General features: G+C 32.5%; 1 protein-coding gene across 3 annotated transcripts; it reads right to left on the bottom strand.

The window, feature by feature from the left end:
* Positions 1–8,280: 8,280 nt before the first annotated feature.
* On the bottom strand, positions 8,281–13,917 carry LOC134269587 (uncharacterized). 3 transcript variants are annotated; one of them, XM_062751785.1, is made up of 5 exons: positions 13,801–13,917; positions 12,150–12,249; positions 10,793–11,064; positions 10,263–10,406; positions 8,281–8,482 (listed from the first exon to the last, which is right to left on the bottom strand). In XM_062751785.1, the coding sequence occupies exons 2-5, from the start codon at positions 12,170–12,172 to the stop codon at positions 8,316–8,318; spliced, it is 606 nt and encodes a 201-aa protein (XP_062607769.1). In that variant the 5' UTR covers positions 12,173–12,249; positions 13,801–13,917; the 3' UTR covers positions 8,281–8,315. The 3 variants fall into 3 exon arrangements, with proteins under 3 accessions (XP_062607769.1, XP_062607771.1, XP_062607770.1); XM_062751787.1 differs by having other exon boundaries at positions 12,150–12,190; positions 13,801–13,885; XM_062751786.1 differs by lacking the exon at positions 13,801–13,917 and adding an exon at positions 12,851–12,867.
* Between the last annotated feature and the right edge of the window lie 12,834 nt (positions 13,918–26,751).

Genomic DNA, 26,751 nt, shown 5'->3' with positions numbered 1-26,751 from the left:
CAATACTCTGATCCTTTCAATTCTTTGGAATTTCATCTCGACAGAAAGCCAGGACACGTTCAGCTAAGTTAAACAATCACAGACGTTGTAACAAATCTTCAAAATAGACGTGCCTCTAATTTTAGCGTGGTCAGCAGGCGGGTTATCACAATACAACTGAATGACTCGCTGAGCTGACCACGTGACCTTACACCTTCTATCACACGTAATCCATCAACCAAGGCGTGGATCTAAGAATTTTTTATATTTTTTACCAAAATTAATCCTACCGGAAACCTCCAACTAAGTTATCGCATTCAATACATAAATACAATTATTATTCTAAAAATTGTTGTTCCATCTAAGCGGAACATCTTTGGATACACATCAGCACCTCGACAACAATACAGAGAATCTCTGCAACGACATCAAGGAAAAAAGACAAATGGAGACGGTCATCCGGCTAGCAATATTGATATACAAAAAAATCACAATAATTGTTCTTTTTTCATATCATTGTCCATTCTTGTCAGTTCCGAATTTTTGTTCTCATATTACATGTGGTCTCTTTAGGGCATGCGATCATGATATCTGCCCTTATTCTAGCAAAGTTTAAATAACATTTTTAAAAAATAAATGTGACCTGAATAATAGCAATACACATCTTTTCTAAGTAAAGGTCATTTGGTGAAAAAACTGTCTCTTTTTTTTTTTATGGTGTATGACATCGTTTAATTAGTAAGTAAACGCAAATTTAACTCCACTCTCGCGTAAACAACGTCCGCTATGTCGCTTAAATTTCCTCACACATACCATTCTATATTTCTTCTGTGGATAGACTGATGGATTTATTTCAGTAAATTAAATTCATGTATTTTGACTTAGACATTGGTTGATTTTTTTCAGTAAAAATAAAACACATACTAAATAATTGTACTGACCTTGTCATTGGTCGTTTAAAAAATAATTTTCTTTGAAAAAAAAACAACATTTTTACTATACACACAAGTATGACAATAAAAAGATCATTGAGTTTCTGATTGACATTATCTGTGTAAGTTTTGAAGACCAGGTTTTCCAACAACCTGTCGAATTCCCTAGGATGCCATTCGAGTCCCGTTTTTAGGCTTTTTTGTATTCATATAGGAGAATTTAAAAATCTTATGCATGAGTAGAAGAAAACACTTGATGTGGGCTTAAACTCAACATTTCGATATATCGACGACGTATTACTAGTATCAATAAAAAATTGCAATTAGTCATTTCCTTTAATATAGTTCGACAAGATATATCCCGATGAGCTTGAAACAAATAATACCATAGAATCTGTTTCACATTTGAATATTTTACAAGGAAAAAACGTTATTGCTAATATAACAGCCAACTGCAAGTTTTATGATAAAGATTATGGCTTCTCAATTGTCCATTTTCTTTACCTGTGTAGCAATATGCCCGCTTTTTTCTTTCGGTTGAAAGATTCGCATGATATGCTCTATGTACGAACAATTCTGAAAGACGTAGTAATTTGAGATACAATAGATAAAACAATAGAATAAAACAGGAATATCAATAGTCTCGTTGAAAGTCAACATTTTGCAAGAAAAAAATAAACGATATCATACTTCTGAGAGTTTTTATTTCATGTTGGCTTGTGGAACTTCTGTAAGCATTGTCAAGTTCTAGTTACAATACATGTAATTCTTTCTTATCTTAAGAAAAATTCATTTTTATTCTTGTTAAAACTTTTTTACTCGACAGCATCTTGGTATTCTCTTGAATAATGTCAGAAAAACAAGATACAGCAATATACATGTACACATATTTGTGCGGATATAACGTTATTGATATCTCTTATATAAAGGATGAAATTTCACTTTAAATGTGCTTAAGATGAATGGAATTATTTTATACAGGAATTATTCCATCTAAGCAGTACATCTTTGGATACACATCAGCACCTCGACAACAATATACAGAGAATCTCTGCAACGACAGCACGGAATAAAGACAAATGGAGAGGGCCATCCGGCTGGCAATATTGATATACAAAAAAATCATAATAGTTGGAGTTCTTTTTTTCATGTCATTGTCCATTCTTGTCAATTCTGATTTTTTTCTCATATTAGTCTTCTTTAGGCCATGCGATCATGATATCGTCTCTTATTCTCGCAGAGTTTAAATAACATTTTTAAAAAGTAAATGTGACCAAAAAAATAGTATTACACAACTTTTCTCAGTAAAGGTCTTTTAGTTTAAAAAAACTGTCTCTTTTTTTAGTGCATGACATCGTTTAATTAATAAGTAAACGCAAATTTAACTCCACTATCGCGTGAACAATGTCCGCTATGTCGCTTAAATTTCCTCACACATACCATTCCATATTTCTTCTGATGGATTTATTACAGTAAATTAAATCCATGTATTTTGACATAGACATTGGTTGATTTTTTTTCCAGTAAAAATGCAACTCATAATTGTACTTGCCTTGTCATTTAAAAAAATAATTTTCTTCGGAAAAAAACATTTTTACTATACACACAAGTATGACATTAAAAAGATCATTGAGTTTCTGATTGACAATATCTATGTAAGTTTTGAAGACCAGGTTTTCCAACAATCTGTCGACTTCCCTAGGATGCCATTCGAATCCCGATTTTAGCAGAGCTTTTTTTGTATTCACAGAGGAGAATTATAAATCTTATGCATGAGTAGAAGAAAACACTTGATGTGGGCTTAAACTCAATATTTCGATATATATCGACGACGTATTAGTAGTATCAATAAACAATTGCAATTAGTTATTTCCTTTCATATATTTCGACAAGATATATCCCAATGAGCTTTAAACAAAAAATACCATAGAATCTGTTTCATATTTGAATTTGAATATTTTACAAGGGAAAAACTTTATTGGTAATATAACAGCCAAATGCAAGTTTTATGATAAACATTATGACTTCTCAATTGTCCATTTTCTTTACCTATGTAGCAATATGCCCGGGTTTTTTTCCGTTGTCCGAGAAGTTTGAGGAACTTCTGTAAACATTGTGAAGATCTAGTTACAATACATGTAATTTTTTCTTATCTTAAGGAAAATTCAACTAATACTCAGATTGATACTTTAAACATCATTTTTATTTTCTAATATCGATCTTATTTTACTACTTAAGAAAAAGAGCTTGTATAAGTATTTAAATATCATTAATCTTTGTCAGAATTGTTTTCTAAAAATATTTTGGAAAATCATTTATTATTAGTAATTTAGTATTGAATATTTCAATTAATATATTAATAATAATAATAAACTAATTTTAATTCTAATACAAAAGTTTATAGTTCTGGGGATTTTCCAAAAGTTTTTATAGATGATTCTTGAAACTACGCAACGCAATTATTCTTGATATTTACTTATTATTAATGACCTGAAAGTGAAAGCAATGGAACTGACAAATATAACTACGTAGAATATAGAGGCGTCCCGGAATGACAGAGACAACAAATCCCTCTGGATTTTCTGAAAATGGCAACTGTCATACCTATATACAGTAAAACGACATTTTTAAAACGTGCTATAATCTTTTTTTTTATGTTTTCGAGTGTATTTAGTCACACCTAGGAAAACATTAGTTATACACAAAGTACACCAACCTGAAACCACGTACATAATGGCAAAAAAGAGGAATTAGCAATAGTGTATTCAATGATTTTAATTAAACCAATTACTGGCACTAGTTTTTGTTTTACTTTCAACCTTTCGAGATATTAGCTCTTAAACTCAGTATTAAACTTAATCTTCAAAACTATGAGGAATATCTTGACATTAAATATATATATATTTTTAAAACCACCTTCACTTAAAAAAACACCTTCACATGAAATAACCACAGCATAATATAATAAAGCACCACCTTTATATAAAATAACCACATCACCACCTTCATATAAAATAACCACAGCATAATATGATAGAGCACCATCCTCATATAAAATAACCACAGCATAATATAAAAGAGCACCATCTTCATATAAAATAACCACAGCATAATATGAAAGAGCACCATCTTTACATAATGAGCATCATCTTCATATAATAGAGCACCACCTTCATAAAGAATAACCACAGCATAATATAAAAGAGTACCATCTTCATATAATAGAGCACCATCTTCACATAAAATAACCACAGCATAATATAAAAGAGCACCATCTTCATATAAAATAACCACAGCATAATTTAATAGAGCACCATCTTCATATAAAATAACCACAGCATAATATGAAATAGCCACATAAGACAGCTATGGCGTTCCATACTTCCGTATTACGAGTTTCATATTTGGATATTGTGAAAGGAAAAAACGTTATTGCTAGCGCTCTCGAGCGCTAGCAACTACGTTAGTCCAAATTCCTAGATAGGCATGCTCGGCTTCAAGGTCGTGAATTCTGGGAAAACTGTGAAAACTATTATAGATAGACCGTACGATAAAAATTTCGTTGTATCATTAAAGGTACTTGGACACAGATTTGAAGTTAATATTTTCTCATTTTTTCTGTATAATATCACGAATTATATATTTGAATAGCATTTCACACAAAAATTAATTAAAAATCTTATTTCATTTAAAAGTTATCAAAACTTTAAATTTTTTGGCGGGTTTGATTGACACATCCTTGCACTTTCACAAATTTTAACTTTATTCTTAATCCCTAGGAAAAGTGGCAATTTTGATGTGTTTTAATGAGAAATATTAAAACTTTTATCAAGAAAAATAATTTTATTCAGAGTAGAAATGTTAGAAAGCAAAACACCTTCACAAGTATCGTCATTCCGAACTAAGAGATGCGTACAGAGTTTAGCAAATCGAGCACACTCGTGTTATGTACACAGTTTTTGTAAACAGGGCTCGAGTTCTGTTATTGTTTATATTTAGAATTCACCGGGTGCGTTCAATCGTCACAGTCTGCTTCCCACAACTGCACGGACTGACAATATATTGTGTGTTTGTTTTGCTTTCGAACGTGTCTACTCTGAATTTTCTGGATTATAGTAGTAATATTTTTCATTTATACAAAACGAGATTGCCACTTTTCCTAAGGATTAAGAATAAAATTAAATTTGTGAGAGTGCAAGGATATGTCAATCAAACCCGCCGAAAAATTTGAAATTTCAATATCTTTTAAATGAAATAAGATTTTTAATTAATTTTTGTGTGAAATGGTCTTAAAATATATAAGTCGTAATATTATAGAGAAAATAATAACTTCAAATCTGTGTCCAAGTACCTTTAAATAACTTTGTTTATTTACTGTGTATCTTAAACATTAAAGATAACTACATAATTGTAATACTTCAAATTTTCCCTTTTTTCTGACGGAAAAGCCCGAGTCATTATCTGATTGTTCTATAGAAAGACAAGAGAGTTTTTTTTTAAGTCTAAGCAAAAGATAAAGTTATGTTAAAGACTTTTTTTCAAGACCTCACTATAGTAAAACTATATTTTAAATGCTCGCAATCATGGCAATGTAGGCCAAGGAAAAAAATCCATAAACAAGGATTTACACTAAAAATTACGGACAAATACATTATTTATTTTTAAAAATTCTGTGTATGCCTTTTTACCAAACAGTTCTTGACAAAGATGACCTAAAGGGTCAAGCTTCTTCACATCTTCACATTCGGAACTCTCTGGAAACTCCAATGGGTCAACAAAAAAACTCCACCCCCATTGTTTCTTTACCCATATGTCTATAAAATACACTTCACAAAAAATTATAACTTTATCACACCCCAGACTCGATAAACATTAAAAAATTCAGCAAAATAAATCACTTGATTACGGACCTTTCTTTCTGTATTAAAAAAATTCTAAGGTGCTAGCTCACATAATTATCTTTTTTAAAAGATAAACTTGTTGGTGATACGACAGCCAATTGAAAGTTTTATGATAAACGTTATGTCTTTTCAATTGTCCATTTTCTTTACCTGTGTAGCAATATGCTCGTCTTTTTCTTTCGGTTGACCGATTCGCATGAGATGTTCAACGTTACGAACAATTCTTAAAAAGTAGTTATTGAGAAACAATAGATAAAACAGGAATATCAATAGTCTCGTTGAAAGTCAACATTTTGCAAGGTCTATGGTCAGTTCAATGACGTCGTCAGTAAATACAATCTTTCATTTAGTAGAATGCTGATGGACGTGTTTTAATACTACTCAGAAATTGTAAGCCATTATAAATTGTATTAATGTACAAATTGTCTACAAATTTTTCAATAATAAGAACACACGACAGGCGTGCCTGGTTGTCAGGGAATGTTCTCCATTTAATGGCACCTGATCCCATCCTACTAGATGTTTTGGTCTGCTCTGATGTGTATTTTTGAAATAATCCTGATGGATAAATTAACATCTCTATCTTAAAAGAATTCATGGACAAAGGGCCATTAACATTTTTGAAAGATTGACGTTTTCTTTGAAATGTTGAGGTCATTATAAAAAGACGATTTACATATCATACTTGTCGTAAAAGTTTTTATTTCATGTTGGCATATAGAACTTCTGCAAGCATTGTCAAGAAATAGTTACAGGTAGTTTGTGTTATCTTAAGCAAAAGTCACAGTCACAACTAATACTCAATTTAATACTAGTACTTTAAACATCTTTTTTTATTCTTGTTAGAAGTTTTTTCTACTCGACATCATCTTGGTATTCTTTAAAATAATGTAAGAAAAACACGATACAGCAATATACATCACTTATATTTGTGATACAACAATATACATCTACACTTATACTTGTGATACAACAATATACATCTACACTTATACTTGTGATACAACAATATACATCTACACTTATACTTGTGATACAATATACATCTACACTTATGTTTGTGATACAACAATATACATCTACACTTATACTTGTGATACAACAATATACATCTACACTTATATTTGTGATACAATAATATACATGTATACTTATATTTGTGATACAATAATATACATGTATACTTATATTTGTGCGGATATACTGTTACTGATATCTTATATAATTCATGAAATTTCACTTTAATTTTGCTTAAGGGGGACCTATGTCCGAAAAGTCTTTGTGTGAAATTTTCAAAACTTTGACATTTCTTTCCTGATCACTTGCTCATAATTTTTAGGTATTAAAAACAATACCTTTATATGCTTATTTTTACACAGGAGCACGTGCAAAAACAGTGTGAAATGCTAAAAATAGATTATTTTAAGACATTATTGTTCTACTCCAAATATGCGCTAAAAAGAACCAAAAATGTCAAATCACATTCGAAATAAACATGTATTTAATGTATATGACTTGTGTCTTTAAAATGAAGGCAACTTCATTGTAATTCATCTCGCATGAAAAATTATAAAGGAGCACAATGTAAGTATCACCCCGTTTTTCTTGTCGTATTTTTTACAATTCCGACATGCATAACAGGCAATATCTTAAAAAGTCTTTGTCTAAAAATGTTGTAATTCATATTTTTTGAAAGAAATAATTTATCTCTTTATTTTAACAAAGAAAAAAGTATACCTTTATGATAAAATAAACGAGAAATATGACGTTTTCTTTTATTTTCGTACTCTTGTGTCATAAATATTGACCTTTCTGCACTAAAAAAAGGGTAAGTATGCATTGACAAACACCTGAATATAAAACTATTTTGCGAAAACGAGTATTTTGCTTTGATTAAAAACAATTTAAACAGATTAATTCTTTTCTTCCTCATTCTTTATGTAATCATTCTGTCCCCCCCCCCCCCATTTTCCCGTCAACAACCAACACCTATTAGAACCTAGGAATGACTTTATACAATAAAATCTACATGTGGTATAAATCAATAAGCAAATATAGGTACAAGTGCATTTCTTAATTTTTTTTTCTTAGTTTATCCAGAAAATACAATTAATGGTAAACATAAAATTAAACATATTTCCCCGATTTAAGTCGCTTTCTTTGCTAAATTTTATCTTATAAATCTTTTTGCACTTATATATCAGCATATCATCGAGGTATTTCTTCTTAACTGAAATCGATATGAATTATCAACCGAAGGAGTTTCTAATATTAACTAAATCAAATAAAACTGTTATTATTGATGAATATATTTTCTTTTTTGTAAATTGTGTACGTTATTGACTTTAACAATGTTATGCCTATATCACAGTTGCAAAAGTGAACAGGTAAAAAACAAACGTCGCTATTGTGACGTCACATAACGCTGCTTTGACGTAGAACGACATAGGTCCCCCCCCCCCCTTAAGATGAATGGAATTATTTTATACCGGAATTATTCCATCTAAGCGGAACATCTTTGGATACACATCAGGACCTCGACAACAATACAGAGAATCTCTGCAGCGACAGCAAGGAAAAAAGAAAAATGGAGACGACCATCTGGAACAATTGTCTGGATAACATACATACCTCCGGCTATCCCAGCTATTGTAATGAGGAGCAAAAAGGCTGAAAAATAAAAATAAATCGTTTCTCAACCAAAGGTCAAAATATACCATCGATTACCAGCAATAAACAAAACATACATATATTACATAGAACATTTTTTGATGAAAAATTCTTCGATTGTCATTAAGTCCTCCTCACAATGTCAAGATTTTGTGATTTCCACACAAACCATTGGCATAAGTCTCTATTTAAATTTTGGGCTAGAAGCTACTATTTCACTTTTTTCTGGTCTAGGACTGGAACCAATCAGAAAACAACTTTTATTGTAAATAAGTTTTGTGAACAAATATGACTGTTGTAGGATATGTGAATTGCTACTTTAAAATAAACGAAACATCGGGAATTAATATTTGGAAGATAATCCTCCTTACAATCAAAAAAGATATGCTCTTGAGTTGGGCCATTTGAAAAAAAATAGTTTAAAAAATTCTCATTGGTTAGTCTATATATGTGTAACCATATATGCGAAACTTTTAAAAAGCGAAATGTCAAGGGTTTACGTGGCGTTCCAAAATCGCAATACCTTGACATTGTTAGTTTGTCTTGGAACTAGCAGATATTAAATTATTATTTGTCTTTTGTAAACAAAAAACAATCCCTCAAATCCCAAATTTCTCGTAAGCCCTTTCCTTTCTTTTCTAGATATTATTGTCTTGATGTCATAATGACGGTACTAGATTTAGCAAAGGCTTGTTGGTCAAGTCGTTCAATAAAATTATTGTGATAGCTCGATCTTGGAAACTTCATTCTATCTTAACCATGGAGATTAATGGAAACATGTTATAAACAACCAAACAAGCCAAAGCATTGGACCTAATTATTATTACATTATACATTACACGTTACATAACATTTAGCCATTTTATGCATCACTATCAATCATCTACATTCAGCAAAGGATTAACTAATACTATTTATTTTCAATGCATACAGTCTTTATACCTTTAGAATTACATGTACACATATTCCTATCTTTGCAGACTTTGATTTAGTCATAATTAATAAATTTCAAGAGAGAGATAATGGTAGATGATAAGCTTTTTGGGTTTATATGGAAAGATGTTAGCTCATTTAAAATATTACCATGTATTCTAAAAAGAAATCATAATTCTCCCAACTGTTCACCAAATAATGTTTAGATTTGTAATTTGTGATGTAACTTTTTCTTTAAAAAGACTGGTTAATGTAGTATCTAGGAAAAGGCCAATCAAAAGAAATGTTACGGGGAAGGGGCGCACTATCAAGTAAATTTATTTTTATCAAGCAAAAAAGTTCATATAAATAACTCTGCACTAACTGCAACATTAATTCCCGTACTAACAGCCAAAGAAAAACATTTTTTGTTTATATGTATATTATCTGTAAAGTCAATAATTTTAAGTAGGATTAAAAAGATTATTGTAATATTGATGTGTACGTCATAGTAATTTTATTTGATGGAACAGCCACTGCTCAAGAGATCTGTACTGGTCTTTGACTTTGTATACATGTTTCTTTGTATCACTATATCGTGATTATATCGCTACAATTATATAAACTAACAGGTATATTTATTAGATTACCAATTGCTTTTTAAGTTTGGCAAAAACAATCTCGCGATCAGTACGAAATGTTTGCAATTAGAATCAAACAATGAATTAAATTTAAAGTACACATTTATTTGATTCTTGTTTAATATTTCAAGATTTTTGATTCAAATAATGCTTGGAATGATCATTCAATCCTTAATATTCTCTATTAGCTAATTAAAGATATTGTAGCATAACGGTCTTTCGCCTACCTGCAACAGCATTGGTGATCATGCTTATTACCAATGCCACGTTCTTATCTTTTCTCTGACACATTTTTATACCCAGTGTGACAACTGCAATTATTAATAAAAGCAGCACAGTGCCTGACACTCCCTGTAGAACCCGTAACAAAACTAAAAAAAAAAAAAAAATGAAATGCATAAAGTACAAAAGCTTTAAAATGTATCAAAAAGATTTTTCTTTATCATAAGAATGGAACTAAATTTAAAGTTTAGCTCATTCTAATACCAAAAAAATTCTTTCTCGATTATATTTGTTAAAAGTTGATAATTGACGATTTTTAACCATTGATAACCAAAATTGATTTTTTTTGTTTGTATACAAATAACATGAAAGACCAAGGAAAGACTAAATGAATCACATTTAACGTTTTTAAAACATTAAAAAGACTAGTGATTTATTGTTGCTTATATTCTGTCTCTTTCTGATTGTTAAATTTATGCAAGGCTTATTGTTTTTACTATAAATGTATGACATGTGTATGTGCTAATCTTCTTACCACCATTAAGCCCATTCATGTTGTAACCGAGGAAGTTCGTACACGAAGTTTGATGGTCACTTGTACAATAAAACCAGATTCCCAGGCTGGAAAATTCTTTTCTATTGGCAAAGGTAAATTCTATTGTTTTGGTAAATTCTATTCCAGTGGTAATATTTTTTTCATCAGATCCGTGTATCCAGAATGGGGATGGTAAAGCAATAGCGTACAATAAAAGGGCAATCAACAGAAGAACAAATCCTCCTCGAACAATCTTTGATGGGCCCGGGGATCTGCAAAAGAGTCTCAAATCTAGCAAAAAGTTATTTGAATCTTATCTTGTAGATATACTTAGTATTCACAGGTAAATCAGGGGCGTAGCAACAGGGGGGGCCAGGGGGGGCCTGCCCCCCCCCCCCACTTTTTTTCCAGCCTTAGCTATACTATAGCAAATGTTTATTTAAAACCTGGTTGCCCCCCCCCCCCCCCGAGTTTTAGTGATGTACCGAAAATGAAGTATCAAAATTGGTACTGAAAGTAGTTGACACTGTAAAAAAAGTTAGCCCCCCCCCCCCACGAAATAGGATTTTCGCCTTTGGGCAACTTTCAACTTTTTCTTTTTTTTTTTTTTTTTTGCTTGTCAATTTTTTTCAGGTAAGTAAAAAAAAAATTTCTCCGGCTGCCCCCCCCCCCCACTTTCAAAAACGATGCTACGCCACTGTAAATATAATGTAGACGTAAGAAACTGGGTTTTTGTAAGCTAGCATTTTGCTTATCATAAAAAGATACAATATCACTTTCACTCGGAGCCGATCCTTAATTTCTTAGCGTTTGGTCACTCCCTTGTTATCGGAAAATACACTTAAACATTAAATAAGTCGAATACTGACTGACGTTTTTAAAATCTTGTAAGGTCATTATTTACACTCTGAATTTTTATCAACGGATTTTCTTTCATTTAACCGTTTTTGACGAAGAGCACAAGACGGGTGTGACCGATCGACGAGGGATGTTTACTCCTCCATGGCATCTGATCCCTGTTCTTGTGTTTTAGAGGCTTGTAATTACTATACTCCGAAATTGTATTGTTTAAGAGGACATTTGAGCTTGATAACTGCTCATATCTCCAATTTTTTTGTACAAGAAGATAAATAAAAATAACATTCTACATCCTGATTGAATAATTGTATAAAACATTGAAGTCATATTTACACTATATTGAGTTTTAAACACTATTCCGCTCCAGTTCTTTACAGTTTTCCAAGACATAAATGAATTCACCTAATAAGCAATAATATAAAATTGATTTTTTAGTCTTAGAATATTTCCTTCTTAAACCGATATAGCAATAGTAAGTAGATTAAGGTTGCCACTTTACCTTTCTGAAACGTCATTCTCCATGACTGTCTTCTGAATGAGCTGTAGGAATTCAAGGAAACCACAGGATTCTTATACTGTGATTATATTCACCTCTAGATCTACAAATAATTTTGTTTTTCAGAATAAACACAAATGATATCTTTTAACCCATTCAAAATTGATTGCTGATGAAAAGGCTTCCCATGCAGCAAAGAAATTCTTAAAAAAAAGAAGAAAAGAAAGAAAGAAAAAAAGCTAGGGTAGTTTATGTCGTGAAAAAATATAGAATGTACTGAAGCCCAATAGTGCTAACCAAAACTTATTATTATAAAGCTAGATTATGAAAAATAAATAAGTAAATTTATAAATTATAAATCACAAGTTAGAAAGAATCCAATTGGCCAAGACAATCACGTTTACAAGAATTTCCTTATCACATATATTACTGAAGTATATGGTTATCTTTTTCGTACGTGACAGAAAATATAGTTTTATTTTCTTGTTTGAAAATTCAATTTTCTAACGTATGTAGATCTTTAATGAGAAGATTAAAACATTTGAATTCGCACATATCTGTGGTCACTCCAATGATGGGCACATATATAAAAACAATATCTTGATTTTGACTATACCATTGCAATCTCATAAATTGATCAATGTTAGGATAGGTCTCAGAGGAACAAAAAAAACGTGACTATATATACACCGCAATCGGATCACCTCGCCCTTTTCCGTCGCACGCTAAAGGGCGAGGTGATCCGATTGCTTTATATAAAAAAAAAATTAAGAAACTGAAACTGAAACTGATATAGTCAGATATTTAAATCATCAGATATTTAAATCACCAGTTATTCTTGGGATTGGGCTTCTTGGAAAACACGAAGTCTCATCACATTTCCAAAATATTTCCAAAAAATCAGACGTTCATAATCGTAGAACAAAGCAACTTGCAGAAAAAGTTGTTTCTCGAAAACATGCTATGACATTCCAGTAAAGATTTTCAGATTAAGCGGCAATAGGCCGTGTATTTAGAAACAACAGTTGATTACCTAGAAAAATCTGATAGTAGCCAAAGCAGTTACACAAGTTCAACATGTGAACGGTTTTCTAAAAATTTATAACTAAAACAATGATTTTATTTGTATTCATGATAATGCCATCGTTGAATTTAACGATTTAAAAAAAAATCAAATAGTTTCAAAATGCCATTTGCAGGCAAATTTTCTGTTGCGAAACAAGCCACAATGTCAATCAAGATCGAAAAACATTTGAGTTTTCAAATTTAAATGTGAACTACGATAAAAAAAAAAATTAAATTGGAAAAATTGAAACATATGAAGATGCTTCTCCGCAAATATTTCATTACAAAATAATATGTCTTCTTGATGTTATATATTTATGTACATGTAGTTACAAAGACCACGCGTGGGTTAACATCCTCACAACCAAACTAAACCAATCTCACCTGCTACTATATAAAGGCCAATAAATTCAAACAAACACTACAAATATGTACTATGTACCATACTTCAACTGACATTCAAATAATATTTAAAAATGTGACTTTAAGCTTAAAATTTTATTGTTTTTTTAACAGTCCGACTACTTGAACTGAAAATAAGACATTTATTTAAAAAAAAATAATTATTATAGAATCTTAAAAATACAACCTTATCTGTAACTATATATTTCCACTAATTCGAAAATCATTCAAGAAACTCCAAGCACCTTAAACTAATAAACACATCTGCCTTATTTGACATTTAAACTATAATGTTGCATTCAAGCAATTTATGTAGGTTATATACTGAATTGACCAATCGTTGTAAAAATTTTATTTTCCTTTTAAATACCCCTTATACACCTGACGTAAAGTGTTTTTTGTTGTTGTTGTTTGTTTTGTCTTTTTTTTTTAACTTTGAGGAAAATATAGAGTAAATGTATTAATGAATATTCTAAAGATAACTAAATTAGTTTTAACTTAGGGAGCCTGTCTTTTTTTACCCAGAAAAAGTCTTCAAAGACACTTAAGAGATGATAAAGAAAAATTGCATTTGCTCACTCAAATGGAGGGAATCCATGAAATACATGAAAAAAGTTTTCATTTTCTCTCTGTGTAATAAAATATTAAGAATGGATTTTTCAAAATTATGCCATACAGTACTAGTGCAGATTTTAATTTTAATATTTTTTAAAATTGTATTTAAATTAAATTTTTGGTCAGTATTACTATACAAAATTAAGCAGTGTGGAGAGGATCCTTAAAAAGGAAAATCTTTCAGTCACACATGTATGACAGCTAGTTTTAAGTATAACGATTCAAACTGATTTCTCTTTGTTCTATAGTTCCAGTTTTTTCCCTCTTCCCACCAAAATACTGACAGCATCGAAGGAGGAACATCAGTATTTTGCAAAAAACATATTTGAGATGTGGTTTTAAACAGATAAGGATACGTGAAAACTCCAAGGCATTTAAAGTAAATTTTAAGTGATAAAATTTAACAAAAATAAATATTATTAAAAGGTATGATTATTCAATATTTTTTAGATTTAACCTCAGTACCAATATGTAAGAAACTATTTTTGAATCAAATAAAAGAAAATTACCCTACTAAATTATTGTAAAGATATGTAATGTATTGATGATACACGAATATCAAAAGTAATGTTTAAAGTCAGCATTTCGCAAATGCAATGGCCCATGCAATGGGCTTGTTGGCAAATACATTTTACAATTTAATGTTTTAAAATTAAGTAGGCCTAATTATATAAAATGTTGACTGATGTTTTTTCGTACAAATTATAAGACCATTAATTTCTCACTGAATTGCCTACAGATTTTTTTTCAGTTTATCCCATCATGAGAGGTGTGGCTAGTCAACAAGGGATGCTTACTCCTTTAAGACACCTGTTTCTATCCAATTTGTATGTTTCATTGTAATTTTGAGCTTGATAACTGGTTGTTATTTTCTATAATCCATGCTGTGGGTATTTCATTATGACGAAGTGGATTTACATTACATACAATGGCAATTTCATTATGAAGAAGTGCATTTTTATTATATGCACATCATGATGAAATACTTTCATTTTCCGTATCTAGGCCTACAACATATTCTGCATAAGCACCTTATCATTATAAAATGCCTATAATATAAAATGCAAATTAACTCATTCTGATGAAATCTATACACACATTTCATCCAAAACCATCTCATTATAATGAAATTTACATTTTGCACAATTTGCAGCATTTTTTTGTAAAAAGCTCCTTAATATCAATAAAATGCCATAGTATAGATTGAAAACAATTTATTGAGACTTTCACAGATTCTTTATTACATAAAGCCATTATGCATACCGATCACTATAAATACCCCCTTCCTTATCATTTGGAATATTGTTTGGTTACACTTCACCTAACGTTATGTATATTTAATTATAAATATATTTTGAGAAATCTTTTATTACATTTGTTTGGGTTTGCGCCGCGTGGTCATGTACACCATTACAAAAACATTGACGATTAATTAAAAGATAAAGCGCGCGTCTTATAGTTTAATATGTAGATAAAAAAGATAATGTTAACTTAAATGATTAGATAAAACGTCTTAGTTTGAGAGGGTTTTAATCTTATCGCATAAGTACACGAACTTTTACGGAGGAATGCTTATATTTATTTCATAGATATTTCAAACATACCTGTTACATGTAAGTTATGATTTCGGCATTAAAAGGCCAATATAAGCCTTTAATTATTTTATATTATTCTTATTACTTTTTATTTCATTTTTTCGCAAAAATGGAAAAAAAAAAATATTTGCAAATAAGATACTTAAGAGTTAAAAAAATTGCTATTTGCATCATATGAATATCAAATAAAAATATTAAGAAAAACCATATAAACATGTTTAATTTTTCACTAAAAAGATGGAAATAAATACATTATTTGTAAATATTTTCAAAACTTTTAATTGGATTACATATTCAAACAAGATGTGTTTATGAAACACTGATGCCCCCAAACGGCAACATAGCGAATGTTAAACTTTTCTTAAATGCAAATTTAAATACTTTGGTACACAAAGTAGGGTATTCTCACAGGGAATACAATTGTGAAATATGAAACTAGGCCAAGGATAAAGTTTTTTTCATAAGTACGAAATATCTTCAAGGTCAAGATCAAGGTAATTGCAGTCCAATGAAAGATCTTGCCACAAATACACTTAAATTGAATGTGAAGTACGGAAGCCCTAGCCGTAAACCTTCAAAATATATGGCCAAGGCTAAAAATTTTTAAAAGTAGGTCAAACTCCAGGGTCAAAATTCTTGATATCAAAGATCTTGTCGAATGGATTGAGTATAAAATTATGAAAGCACTAGCCCTTACCCCTCAAAAGTAATGGTCAAGGTTTCTTTAAAAAAATAAGTCAAATTCCAGGGTCAAGGAGTCTAAATTCTTGGTATCCAATGAAGAGTCTTTTCACAAGAAATACATATGCATAGGCGTAGTCACAGGGGGGGGGGGGGGGAGGCAGCAGGGGCACTAGCCCCCCCACTTTCAGATCTGGGGGGGGGGGGGGGGCAAGAGTATGTCTGTGCCCCCCCCCCCCACTTTTTAATGAAGAACAAAATAAAATATATTTTTTCCCAACATTACCTTTACTATAGGAAATGTTCATTGAAGGGATAGTTCCCCCCCCCCCCCTATTTGACCCTAGTATAGTTATATCGAAGAATTGTGGAAAAAAATTGGAAATGAAAGTTACTTGCCTTTGAAAAATTTGGCCACTACCCCCCCCCCCCCCCCCCACGAAATAGGAATTTCGAGTTTGCCTGTCAAAGAATTTTCTGGAGTTAAGCCCCCCCACTTTTTTTTTTTTTTTTTTTTTTGCTTGTAAAAAAGTTTTTGGTATTTCTTAGATTTGAGCCCCCCCCCCTTTTAAGTTTGTGACTAATCCTCTGATATGTGAAAGTATGAGAGCATTCGAAATTTATGGCCAAGGTTCAATTTTTTTCATAAGTGTGGAAATTTCCATGGTAAATTCAAAATGTCAAGGTAATTGGTATCCAATAAAAGGTCTTAACACAAAAAAATACATAATTATGTGAAGTTTTAAAGCCCCAGCCCTGACCCTTCAAAAGTTACCGCCAAGGTTAATAATTTTAAAAGTAGGTCAAACCCCAAGGTCAAAGTTCTTGATATCAAATTAAAGGTCTTTTCACAAGGATTTAATATGTAAAGTATGAAAGCACTGGCCCTTTAAAAGTTATGATCAATGTTTGTTTTTTAAAAGTAAGTCAAACTCCAAGGTCAAGTTCTTTGTATCCAATGAAGGGTTTTTTCACAAGGATTACATATGTGAAGTATGAAAGCACTAGCCCTTACTGTTCAAAAGTTATGGCCAAGGTTAAATTTTTTTTCATAAGTACGGAAATCTCCAAAGTCAAGAGGTCGAAATTGTTGGTATCTAATGAAAGGTCTTGCCACATAGAATACATGTATGAATAATAAAATTCCTGGTATTTACTGTTCAAAATGTCTGACCGAAGTAAAAGTTTAAATTTTTTGTGTACAAAAATGGGTCAAACTCCAAGGTCAAGGTCTTTGGTAGTACCTAACGATAGGTCTTGTCACAAGAAATACACATGTAAAATATGAAATTCATATTTTTTCTATGTAAAACTTTAATCGGCCATTATGGCCCCGCCCTATCCCCGGGAAGCCATGATTTGCACAAACTTGAATCTACACTACCTGAGGATATTACCATAAACGTTTTAATTTTCCTGGCACAGTGGATCTTAAGAAGAAGATTTTTAAAATATGCCACTAAATTTTCACTATTTCAAAATTATCTCCCCTTGAAAGAGGGTGTGGCCCTTCATTTGAACAAATTTAAATCCCCTTCACTCAAGGATGCTTTGTTGTAAGTTTGGTTGAAATTGGCCCAGTGGTTCTCCAGAAGAAATCGAAATTTGAAAAGTTTACAGACAGACGGACTACAGACAAAATGTGATCAGAAAAGCTCATTTGAGCTTTCAGCTCAGGTGAGCTAAAAAAATTAACGCACAATGGACGATGTCCGCCGACGGATGAGGACAAAGAGCAATATTTCAAATACTTCTCAATGAAACAAGGGATCATAATTAGTGACATTAATTTATCATCTTAGGAAGTGTAGATCCAAGTTTTATGGTTTGTTGAAATTATTCCTTTCCCCAAAGCTAGGTCCACATTAATGAATTACATCTAAAAAAAATAAATACAAAGGTCTTTTTTAAAAAAAATATATAAAGATAAATCAACCATTTTTAAATAGAGACATTTCAATACATCTCAAAGAATCAGTTTTCGCTTAGAGTAGTATATTTTTACTTCGACAAAACCAAAAGGTCATTAACCATAATGATGTTGGAAATTCCCTACGATATATTGATTCATGCAAGTAAGGTTTTCCTATGACCCTTTGTACTAGGATTTTGTTCATTACGATATACAAGATGCGTTGCTTGTATATCTCTTGTTTACATATAGCTTTTTTTATTGTTTGATTAAAACATGTAGATTGTATTTCAATGTCTTCATTTGTTGCTTTGTTAACTTTCATAACAACTAATGTCTGGAACCTTTGAAGGGTTCAGAAGGATAAACAGAAAACAAGAGGCCCATGGGCCTTATAGGTCACCTGAGCATTATGCTCCAACTTTCAGTGATTGAATTTGATTCATGTTTTAAGCCAGATGCTATGGCATTCACAATTTTGAAAGAGGCACCATTGATCATTATAACCATACACTTAGCAGTTGCTTAGTTTGGTTACTTAATACCCATAGGCAGGGTAGGGGAACAAAAAATGCATTTCAACTAATCAGTAATATTCAGCAATAATCAGTAATGCCCCTACCACACATGAACCCCTGACCCTTAGGCCTAGATCAACACATCGCACAATTTTTGATAAGGCATCCTTGCTTTTCAAAAATATTTGATTAATACCAAGGAGCAGATTTCAAACAATTCATTCATTTTCAGAATATAAGTACAGACCCCCCCCCTCTATGGTACCCCTGACCCTGGGGCCTTGAAATTCACAATTCTGGAAGATTAGGGCCCTTGCTCATAACTATATAAGTAGTTCATCTGCTTAATACCCAGGAGCAGAGATGAAAATAATAATGTATTTTCACTACATAATCAATAGAGCCCCGCCCTAACACCAGAACCCCTGACCCTGGGGCCATAAAATTCACAATTTTGGCAGAGGCACTCTTGCTCATCATAAATATGTACTAAGTTGGTTTATCTAATACCCAGGAGCAGAGAAGAAGATTTTCGAAGAAATAATACATTTTCACTATATACTAATTTAGCCCCGCCCTAGCACTAGAACCCCTGACCCCAGGGCCATGAATTTCACAATTTTGGTAGAGGACTCAATGCTGATTACAATCATGCAAACAGTTTGACTGCTTGATGTCCAGGAGTAAAGAAGAAGATTTTTAAAGATTGCATTAATTTTAGTGGTTTTGGCCCCACCCCTCAGGCTCCAGGGGGGCTGGGATCGTGAAATTAAACATTTTTGTTCCCCTTCACCCATAGATGCTTTGTGCCAAATTTGGTTGAAATTGGTTGAGTGGTTGCAGAGAAGAAGCTGAAAATGTTCAAATGTTAACGCACGACGCACGTCGCACGACGACGGACGAAAACAGATAATAATAGGTCACCTGAGTTTTACTCAGGTGACCTAATAATATATACACACTGTATGTTTTATTTAAGCATTGAATTATCATTTTTGGGAGTTGAACTATGTTCAATCTCCCATGGTCATCACGCATTTAACATGCGCAACTTAATTTACGTTGATTATATTGAGCCGAAAGCGAGGCTACTGTGTCGACCGATTTACTCCGACGATATTCAACAGAAACATGCATAAAAATCCGCCACAAATAGTTCATGTCATTTTCTCCTGAATTGATCTTATTTTCATAATTTTAAATGTAAGTAAATGTAATGATAAAGTAATCTTATTTCGAGTAATTAGTTTTCTTTCAAAGTAAAACTAAATTATAAAGAACCTCAAAAGTTTTTCGTAATGGAACTCATTTTTAGTGTAGCGTCATACACTGAAATGGATACGAACGACAACTCTACATACTGACGGCAAGCGGTAAATCTAGTCTTCCCGACGCCCGACGGTCCCGGATTTATATGTTATAAATGTTAAAACCAAAAACAGACACCGATGTTTTCGTAAAATCGCGATTAAAAACAACAAAATGTATATTTTTTTAATAAAAGGAAAATCTCATTTACATACCAGATAATTTTTACGCACACAAACTCTCACATATAGCACTGTTTTTATGTTTGGTCATTAAATATTTGTTGTTAACTTGGTATTGCTTTTTTCTTCATAATATCAAAAAAGTTCTGACATACTCCATGTGTAATGTTCGTGTAATTGAAATACATTTATATTCACAGAGAAGTTTTATATAAAAACCCGTTAGCTCTTAAAAGGATGCTGTGTGAAAATCCACATTTTATCAACATTGATATTATTCCTGCGAAACTGAAATTTTTATAACACATGGGTAAAGGTGCCAAGTAAAAATATATTACAAATTTGAAGACTGTGAGCAGTGAATTATATAAATGATCAAAACCTCTAACATGAATATAATGGCAGTGTCTTGCAATGGGAAATCCAAAAAAAGTGGGTTGAAATATAGGAAATGAAAATATAGGATGAAAAAGTAATAGAAGGTGCACAACGGCAATATGTAATAAAGAGTCTATGAAAAATTTCATTCAGTGGTGTAAGAGGAGTTGCAGATAAGAGATGGGTATACCTAAAGCGTAACAAACAGATGGACGGAAATCGCAATTAATAAATACCCTCCTGCTTTTCAAGCAGGGGGTATAAAAAAGGACTAATGTAGGCAGGCAAGCATTATGGCCCATGCATTTTTTTTTTTGCTATTCAATGTCTCTGAATGTCTTTCTCAAGATTGTAGCAACTCAAAATCTGAAACAGTTGTCTGTATTTGAAATAATAATATTGTTCACTCACTTAACCTTCCGATCAAAGATTTTATTTTACACCATATTCAACTCCCATGAGTGCTTTCAGTACTTTGATTTGAAAGATGCAGTCTCATACTGCAATGGTGTGTGCACACAAATTAGCGCATTTTGAAAATTTGTTAGCACACACCATTGCAGTTATGAGACTGCATCTTTCAAAAAATGATAATTCAATGCTTATATTTACATTTTTTATCCCCTGTATTTTCCGCAATTTTGATTTTTCTATTTAAAATTCCTGCCTTATCCTTCATGTAAGTTGCAATTGATAGAACAGAATATTACGCCATTTCAGGTTTTTTTTTCTATGTTTACCGTCCGCGTGCGCCTTGGTTTTTGACACCCCATGTAAGAAAAAACACACAACATCAGGAGTCCTGAAATTGAAAAATTTAGTCGAAATTTTTTAATTTTGTCATTTCTCCAAGTAATTCTGTACAGTAAGTTATATTGGGTGTATTTTATGCATTTAATCCCTTGTTTTTGCTTAAGAATAGATATTTCTTCTATTAATGCAATTTAGTTAGATCAAATCATTTGAAGGGCGTCATTTTTATGACTTTACGCCTGTGATTTATGTTTTGGTTTGTGTGTTTTTTGCGAATAGGTAGGTAGATTTTTGAAAGATGGGTGGACGCTAAACAGAGAAAAAACTTGGAATGGCCTTATAACAGATAACAATAATCAAATTTTATTATTTTTTCAATCTAAAATGATAAACTATATTATTGCAACAAAGAAATACAAATAAATCGTATAACAGACATAAATTTTTCGCTTTGTTTAAACAGTAACGGCGTTGTCCCTGTATTCATACGCCAGACAGACTTTGGTGATTAGGTCTTGTGTGTTATATGTATTTATCACTTGTAATATCATAATGCTTTTTATTAGGGTCAAACAAAGTAAATGTAAATAAATATACTAATTACATCACTTTGGAAGACAAAAAATAAATGCAGATATACTTTTATTTGTGAAAATTTATACTTCAAAAGTATTTATAAGCAAAATACTTTTTTTCAAGTCATGTATAACAATATATACGTATACCTTTTAATTTAATCTTAGTACATCAACACTTTTTTATTCGACTTATTTTCGACGAATTCATTCTTATTCGACAGCAATCCTTCTACTTGTTGAATCTGCTATACAATTACAATTATTCAACAGAATTCGAACAAACATATGCTAAACAAGAATAACAGCAAAAAAATATGATGACAAATCAGAAAATAGAGTTTGGTGTTCCGATATTATCGTATAAAAGTAAACTTTTTAAACTGTTATAAACATTCTGAACGGACATTTTATGACCCTGCACATGAAAAACGATTTTACTCAGGACATCTGGTATATAAGCATGTAACATTTCCCTCCCTTTCTCTTGGAGGTAAGTGTTCAATTCTATACTGAGTTGCCTTCTGTATTTTATTGTATGGTATTTCTTTAAGAGCGTTTTGATAAGACACGAGGGCTTCGTGGTAGTCCCCACAAACTTCTTGGCAGATTCCCAAAATCTGCCATGATATGTCTCTATAATCTTTAGGAATAAAATTTTCAATGTTAGCATGGAGGAGAAAATACAGTTCTGTAAGAGATTCTCTTTGTCTTTGACGGTCATTCCGGTAACACAGCACTAACAACATGTGTGTCATGACATAGGGGGGTATAGCGATAGTTGAATTTGATGTCAGTCTGAGCTCTAATTCTAATTCTTTTATCATAATAAATGAATTATCTAATATAAAGTCAACAGCTACAGCTTTGCTATTTTTTTCACTCCATGAAAGTCTTCCTATCTCTTCAATATACCTTTCTTCATTGAAATGTTCACGACAGACAAAGTTAGATTTTGCCATTGTGTCTTTAATGTTTTCGAGATATTTAATTGCCACCAAATTTTTACCCATTAAGTATAAAAGTAATGCCAAATAGATCTTATCAGAACAAAATCCCATTTCTGTACTGACATTTAAAAGTTTCAAACAAGCACGCATAATTCTCCATCTACTTTTGTTGGTTTTTTTCGGAACAGCATGACAACCCGAGTCGTTGATATCTTCCACAACATGATTATCACTTAATATTATATTGTATAACTGAAAAACAGTATATCTGAGGATTGATGATGTAAAATTCTGGACAGCAATACGTCTTAGACTTTGGTTTGAAACATGTAAGTACCGGACTGCAGATTGTAGAACAGTGAAACAAAGTTCGTCTTTACGGGTAAGCATCCCAAACATATTTTGAGAAAAAATTTCTTTATAGAGTTCAAAATTCAATTCAGATTGTTTATTGCAAATGTCTTGCCCCTGTAAATAGTCTAAGATAAAGTGGCAATGTGACACCCACATAGTCTTTTCAATTGAAACGAGCCTTTCATACAATATCTGCTGTGAATTTCCAAATACTTTAGAAATGAACAGGTTGTTTTCAGGAACAAAAAAGTTTGGAAGATTACCATCATACACACACGACTTTAAGTAATCGACACACAACCGGAATCCCGACAACAAAGTTGATGGATTCCAGTCTCTCTCGGGATTATTTTGAATAACCCAGAATAAAACTGTTTTCATGTAATATGAACAAAGAAGGGGCTCTCCATTTGAATCGTTTATAATCAGAACCTTTTTCAGAAGTAATTTCAACAATCCATAGCACATAAGCTGAGAATGATTCATGCAAAAAACAAGTTTGCGTTCGGCAAGAGAGAATGAAATCCTCCATTCAATTTCTTCTAGTGGTGTTCCTTTGGATCCTATAGGTACAACATGGCAACCCGAGTTGATGATATCCATTAAAACTTGATTTGGTGGCCACGCACAAGATTGACATCTCAGAGCAAAAGAAGTAGCAATAGGTGGCCAGAGTTTACAAGTGAAAGAATGCGCAAAATCGAATTTCGTATAAATATCCTCACTTCTTGCACAGGGCCCATGTTCATAGGAATCTTTGTTAATTATATATAATGTATTTTTTCTGTATAATGAACTTGATATATAATATCCATTTTTGATTATGATGCACGATCTTGCCACGGTATCTGCGTATGTATGTGTCAGGAGACGTAGCATAGCAAATCCAGGACGCTCCTTAGAAAACTCCATAAGAATCAGTGTACATTTTTCTGTGTCATATTGATCTGCATGGTTCAAATCAAATATAAGATGGTGATTTTTCAGCCATAACATATAGTCCTTATCTGATGCTTGATTACCGAACCCCTCTCTACTACTTCCACCAAGAGCTTCAATTGTTGATCCTTTACTTTCATCTACTGGTTTCATTACAACCTCAGCCATATCAGCCACATCTCTTCTTATGGATACTAATGCAGGCGTGCCTATTATGAGAGACACACCTGAGTAAACAACTTCTGATATGTAGGATTCCCATGTCTGATCTCTTCTGGGTAAAAATAAGTTTGAATTTAATAAGTAATAGTACATATTTTATTTCCAGCATAAAACATTATTTGCTCTTTTTTAGATCACCTGAGCCGAGGGCTCATGTGAGCTTTTCTGATCAAAATTTGTCCGTTGTCTGTCGTCGTTGTTGTTGTCGTTGTTGTTGGCGCCGTTGTAAACTTTTCACAATGTCATCTTCTTCTCAAGACCCACTGGGCCTATTTCAACCAAACTTGCCATAAAGTATCCTTGGATGAAGGGGATTCAAGTTTGTTCAAATGAAGGGCCTCGTCCTCTCATAAAGGTAGATAATTATGAAATAGTGAAAAATTATTGACATCTTTTAAAAATCTCAGATTTCTCAGGGGCTAGAAAAGCTGAAACTCATGTGGAAGCATACTCAGGTAGTGTAAATTCAAGTTTGTTCCAATCATGACCCCCAGGGGTATGGTGGGGCAATTATGGGGGGGGGGGGGTTCAACGTTAAACAAAGGAATACATAGGGAAAATCTTTTAAAAATCTTCTTCTCGAGAACCACTGGACCAGAAAAAATGAAACTCATGTGGAAGCATCCTCAGGTAGTGTGGATTTAAGTTTGTTCAAATCATGACCTTAAGGAGTATGGTGGGGCCATGATGGGGGAGGGTGTCAAAGTTTAACATAGGAAAATATAGGGAAAACCTTTAAAAATCTCCTTCACCAGAACCATTGGGCCAAGAAAGTTGAAACCCATGTGGAAGCATCCTCAAATAATGTATATTCAAGATTGTTCAAATCATGACCCCCGGGGGTAGGGCTGGGCCAAAATTGCTGATCAAAGTTTTACACAGGAATAGGTAAAATCTTTACAGGTCTTAATCACCAGAACCAGTGAGCCTGGAAAGATGAAACTCATGTAGAAGCATCATCTGGTAGTGTAGAATAAGTTTGTTCAAATCATGATCCCCGGGAATAGGATGGGGCCACAATTGGCGGTCAAAGTTTAACATAAGAATACATAGGGAAAATCTTTAAAGATCTGCTCAAGAACCACTGGGCTAGGAAAGATGAAACTCATGTGGAAGCATCCTCAGGTAGTGTAAATTCAAGTTTGTTTAAATCTTGACCCAAAGGGGTATGGTGGGGCCATGATGGAGGGGGGGGGGGGGAGGTCAACGTTAAACATAAGAATACATAGGAAAAATCTTTACAGATCTTCTTCACCAGAACCATTTGACAAGAAAGATGAAACTCATGTGGAAGCATCCTCAGGTAGTGTAGATTCAAATTTGTTCAAATCATGACCCCCGGGGGTAGGGCGGGGCCACAATGACTGAACAAAGTTTTACATACTAGGAACATATAGGTAAAATATTTAAAAATCTTCTTCTCAAGAACCAATGGGCCAGGAAAGCTGAAACTCATGTAGAATCATCCTCTGGTAATGTAGATTCAAGTTTGTTCAAATCATGACCTCCGGGGGTAGGATGGGACCACAATGGGGGTCAAAGTATAACATAGAAATACATAGGGAAAATCTTTTAAAATCTTCTTCTCAAGAACCACTGGGCCAGGAATGCTGGAACTCATGTGAAAGCATCCTCAGGTTGTGAAGATTCAAGTTTGTTCAAATCATGACCCCAAGGGGTAGGTCGTGGCCATGATGGAGGCTCAAAGTATAACATAGGAATACACAGGGAAAATTTTTAAAAATCTTCATAGTTAAAAATTTTCATAGTTATATGGAAGCATCCTCATATGGTGTAGATTCAAGTTTGTTCAAATCATGATCCCACTTGAACCAACTTTTATATTCAAAATTTTCATTACTGAACTGATTTTTGCTTTTAGTTTTACATACCCAGCGCACAGGTAAGAAATGTGGCCCCTGGGCCCCTTGTTTAAATACATGTAGCTGTATGATTGATTGATTGTATATTGTTTAACGTCCCTCTCGAGAATTTTTCACTCATATGGAGACGTCACCGTATGCCGGTGAAGGGCTTCAAATTTAGACCTATACTCGGCACTCAGGGCCATTGAGCAGTGAGGGTACTTTATCGTGCCAGCGCCTACCTACATTTTTAAGGTCATATCCGAAAGACCCGTGACTTTCACTTCTAGT

This window comes from Saccostrea cucullata, unplaced genomic scaffold (genome assembly GCF_032062105.1).
Source record: "Saccostrea cucullata isolate Sc308-1 unplaced genomic scaffold, CSIRO_AGI_Scuc_v1 ctg968, whole genome shotgun sequence".
Classification (NCBI taxonomy): Eukaryota; Metazoa; Mollusca; class Bivalvia; order Ostreida; family Ostreidae; genus Saccostrea; species Saccostrea cuccullata.
The sequence above is the reverse complement of the archived record's forward strand: the minus strand, read 5'-3'. Positions and strand labels throughout refer to the sequence as shown.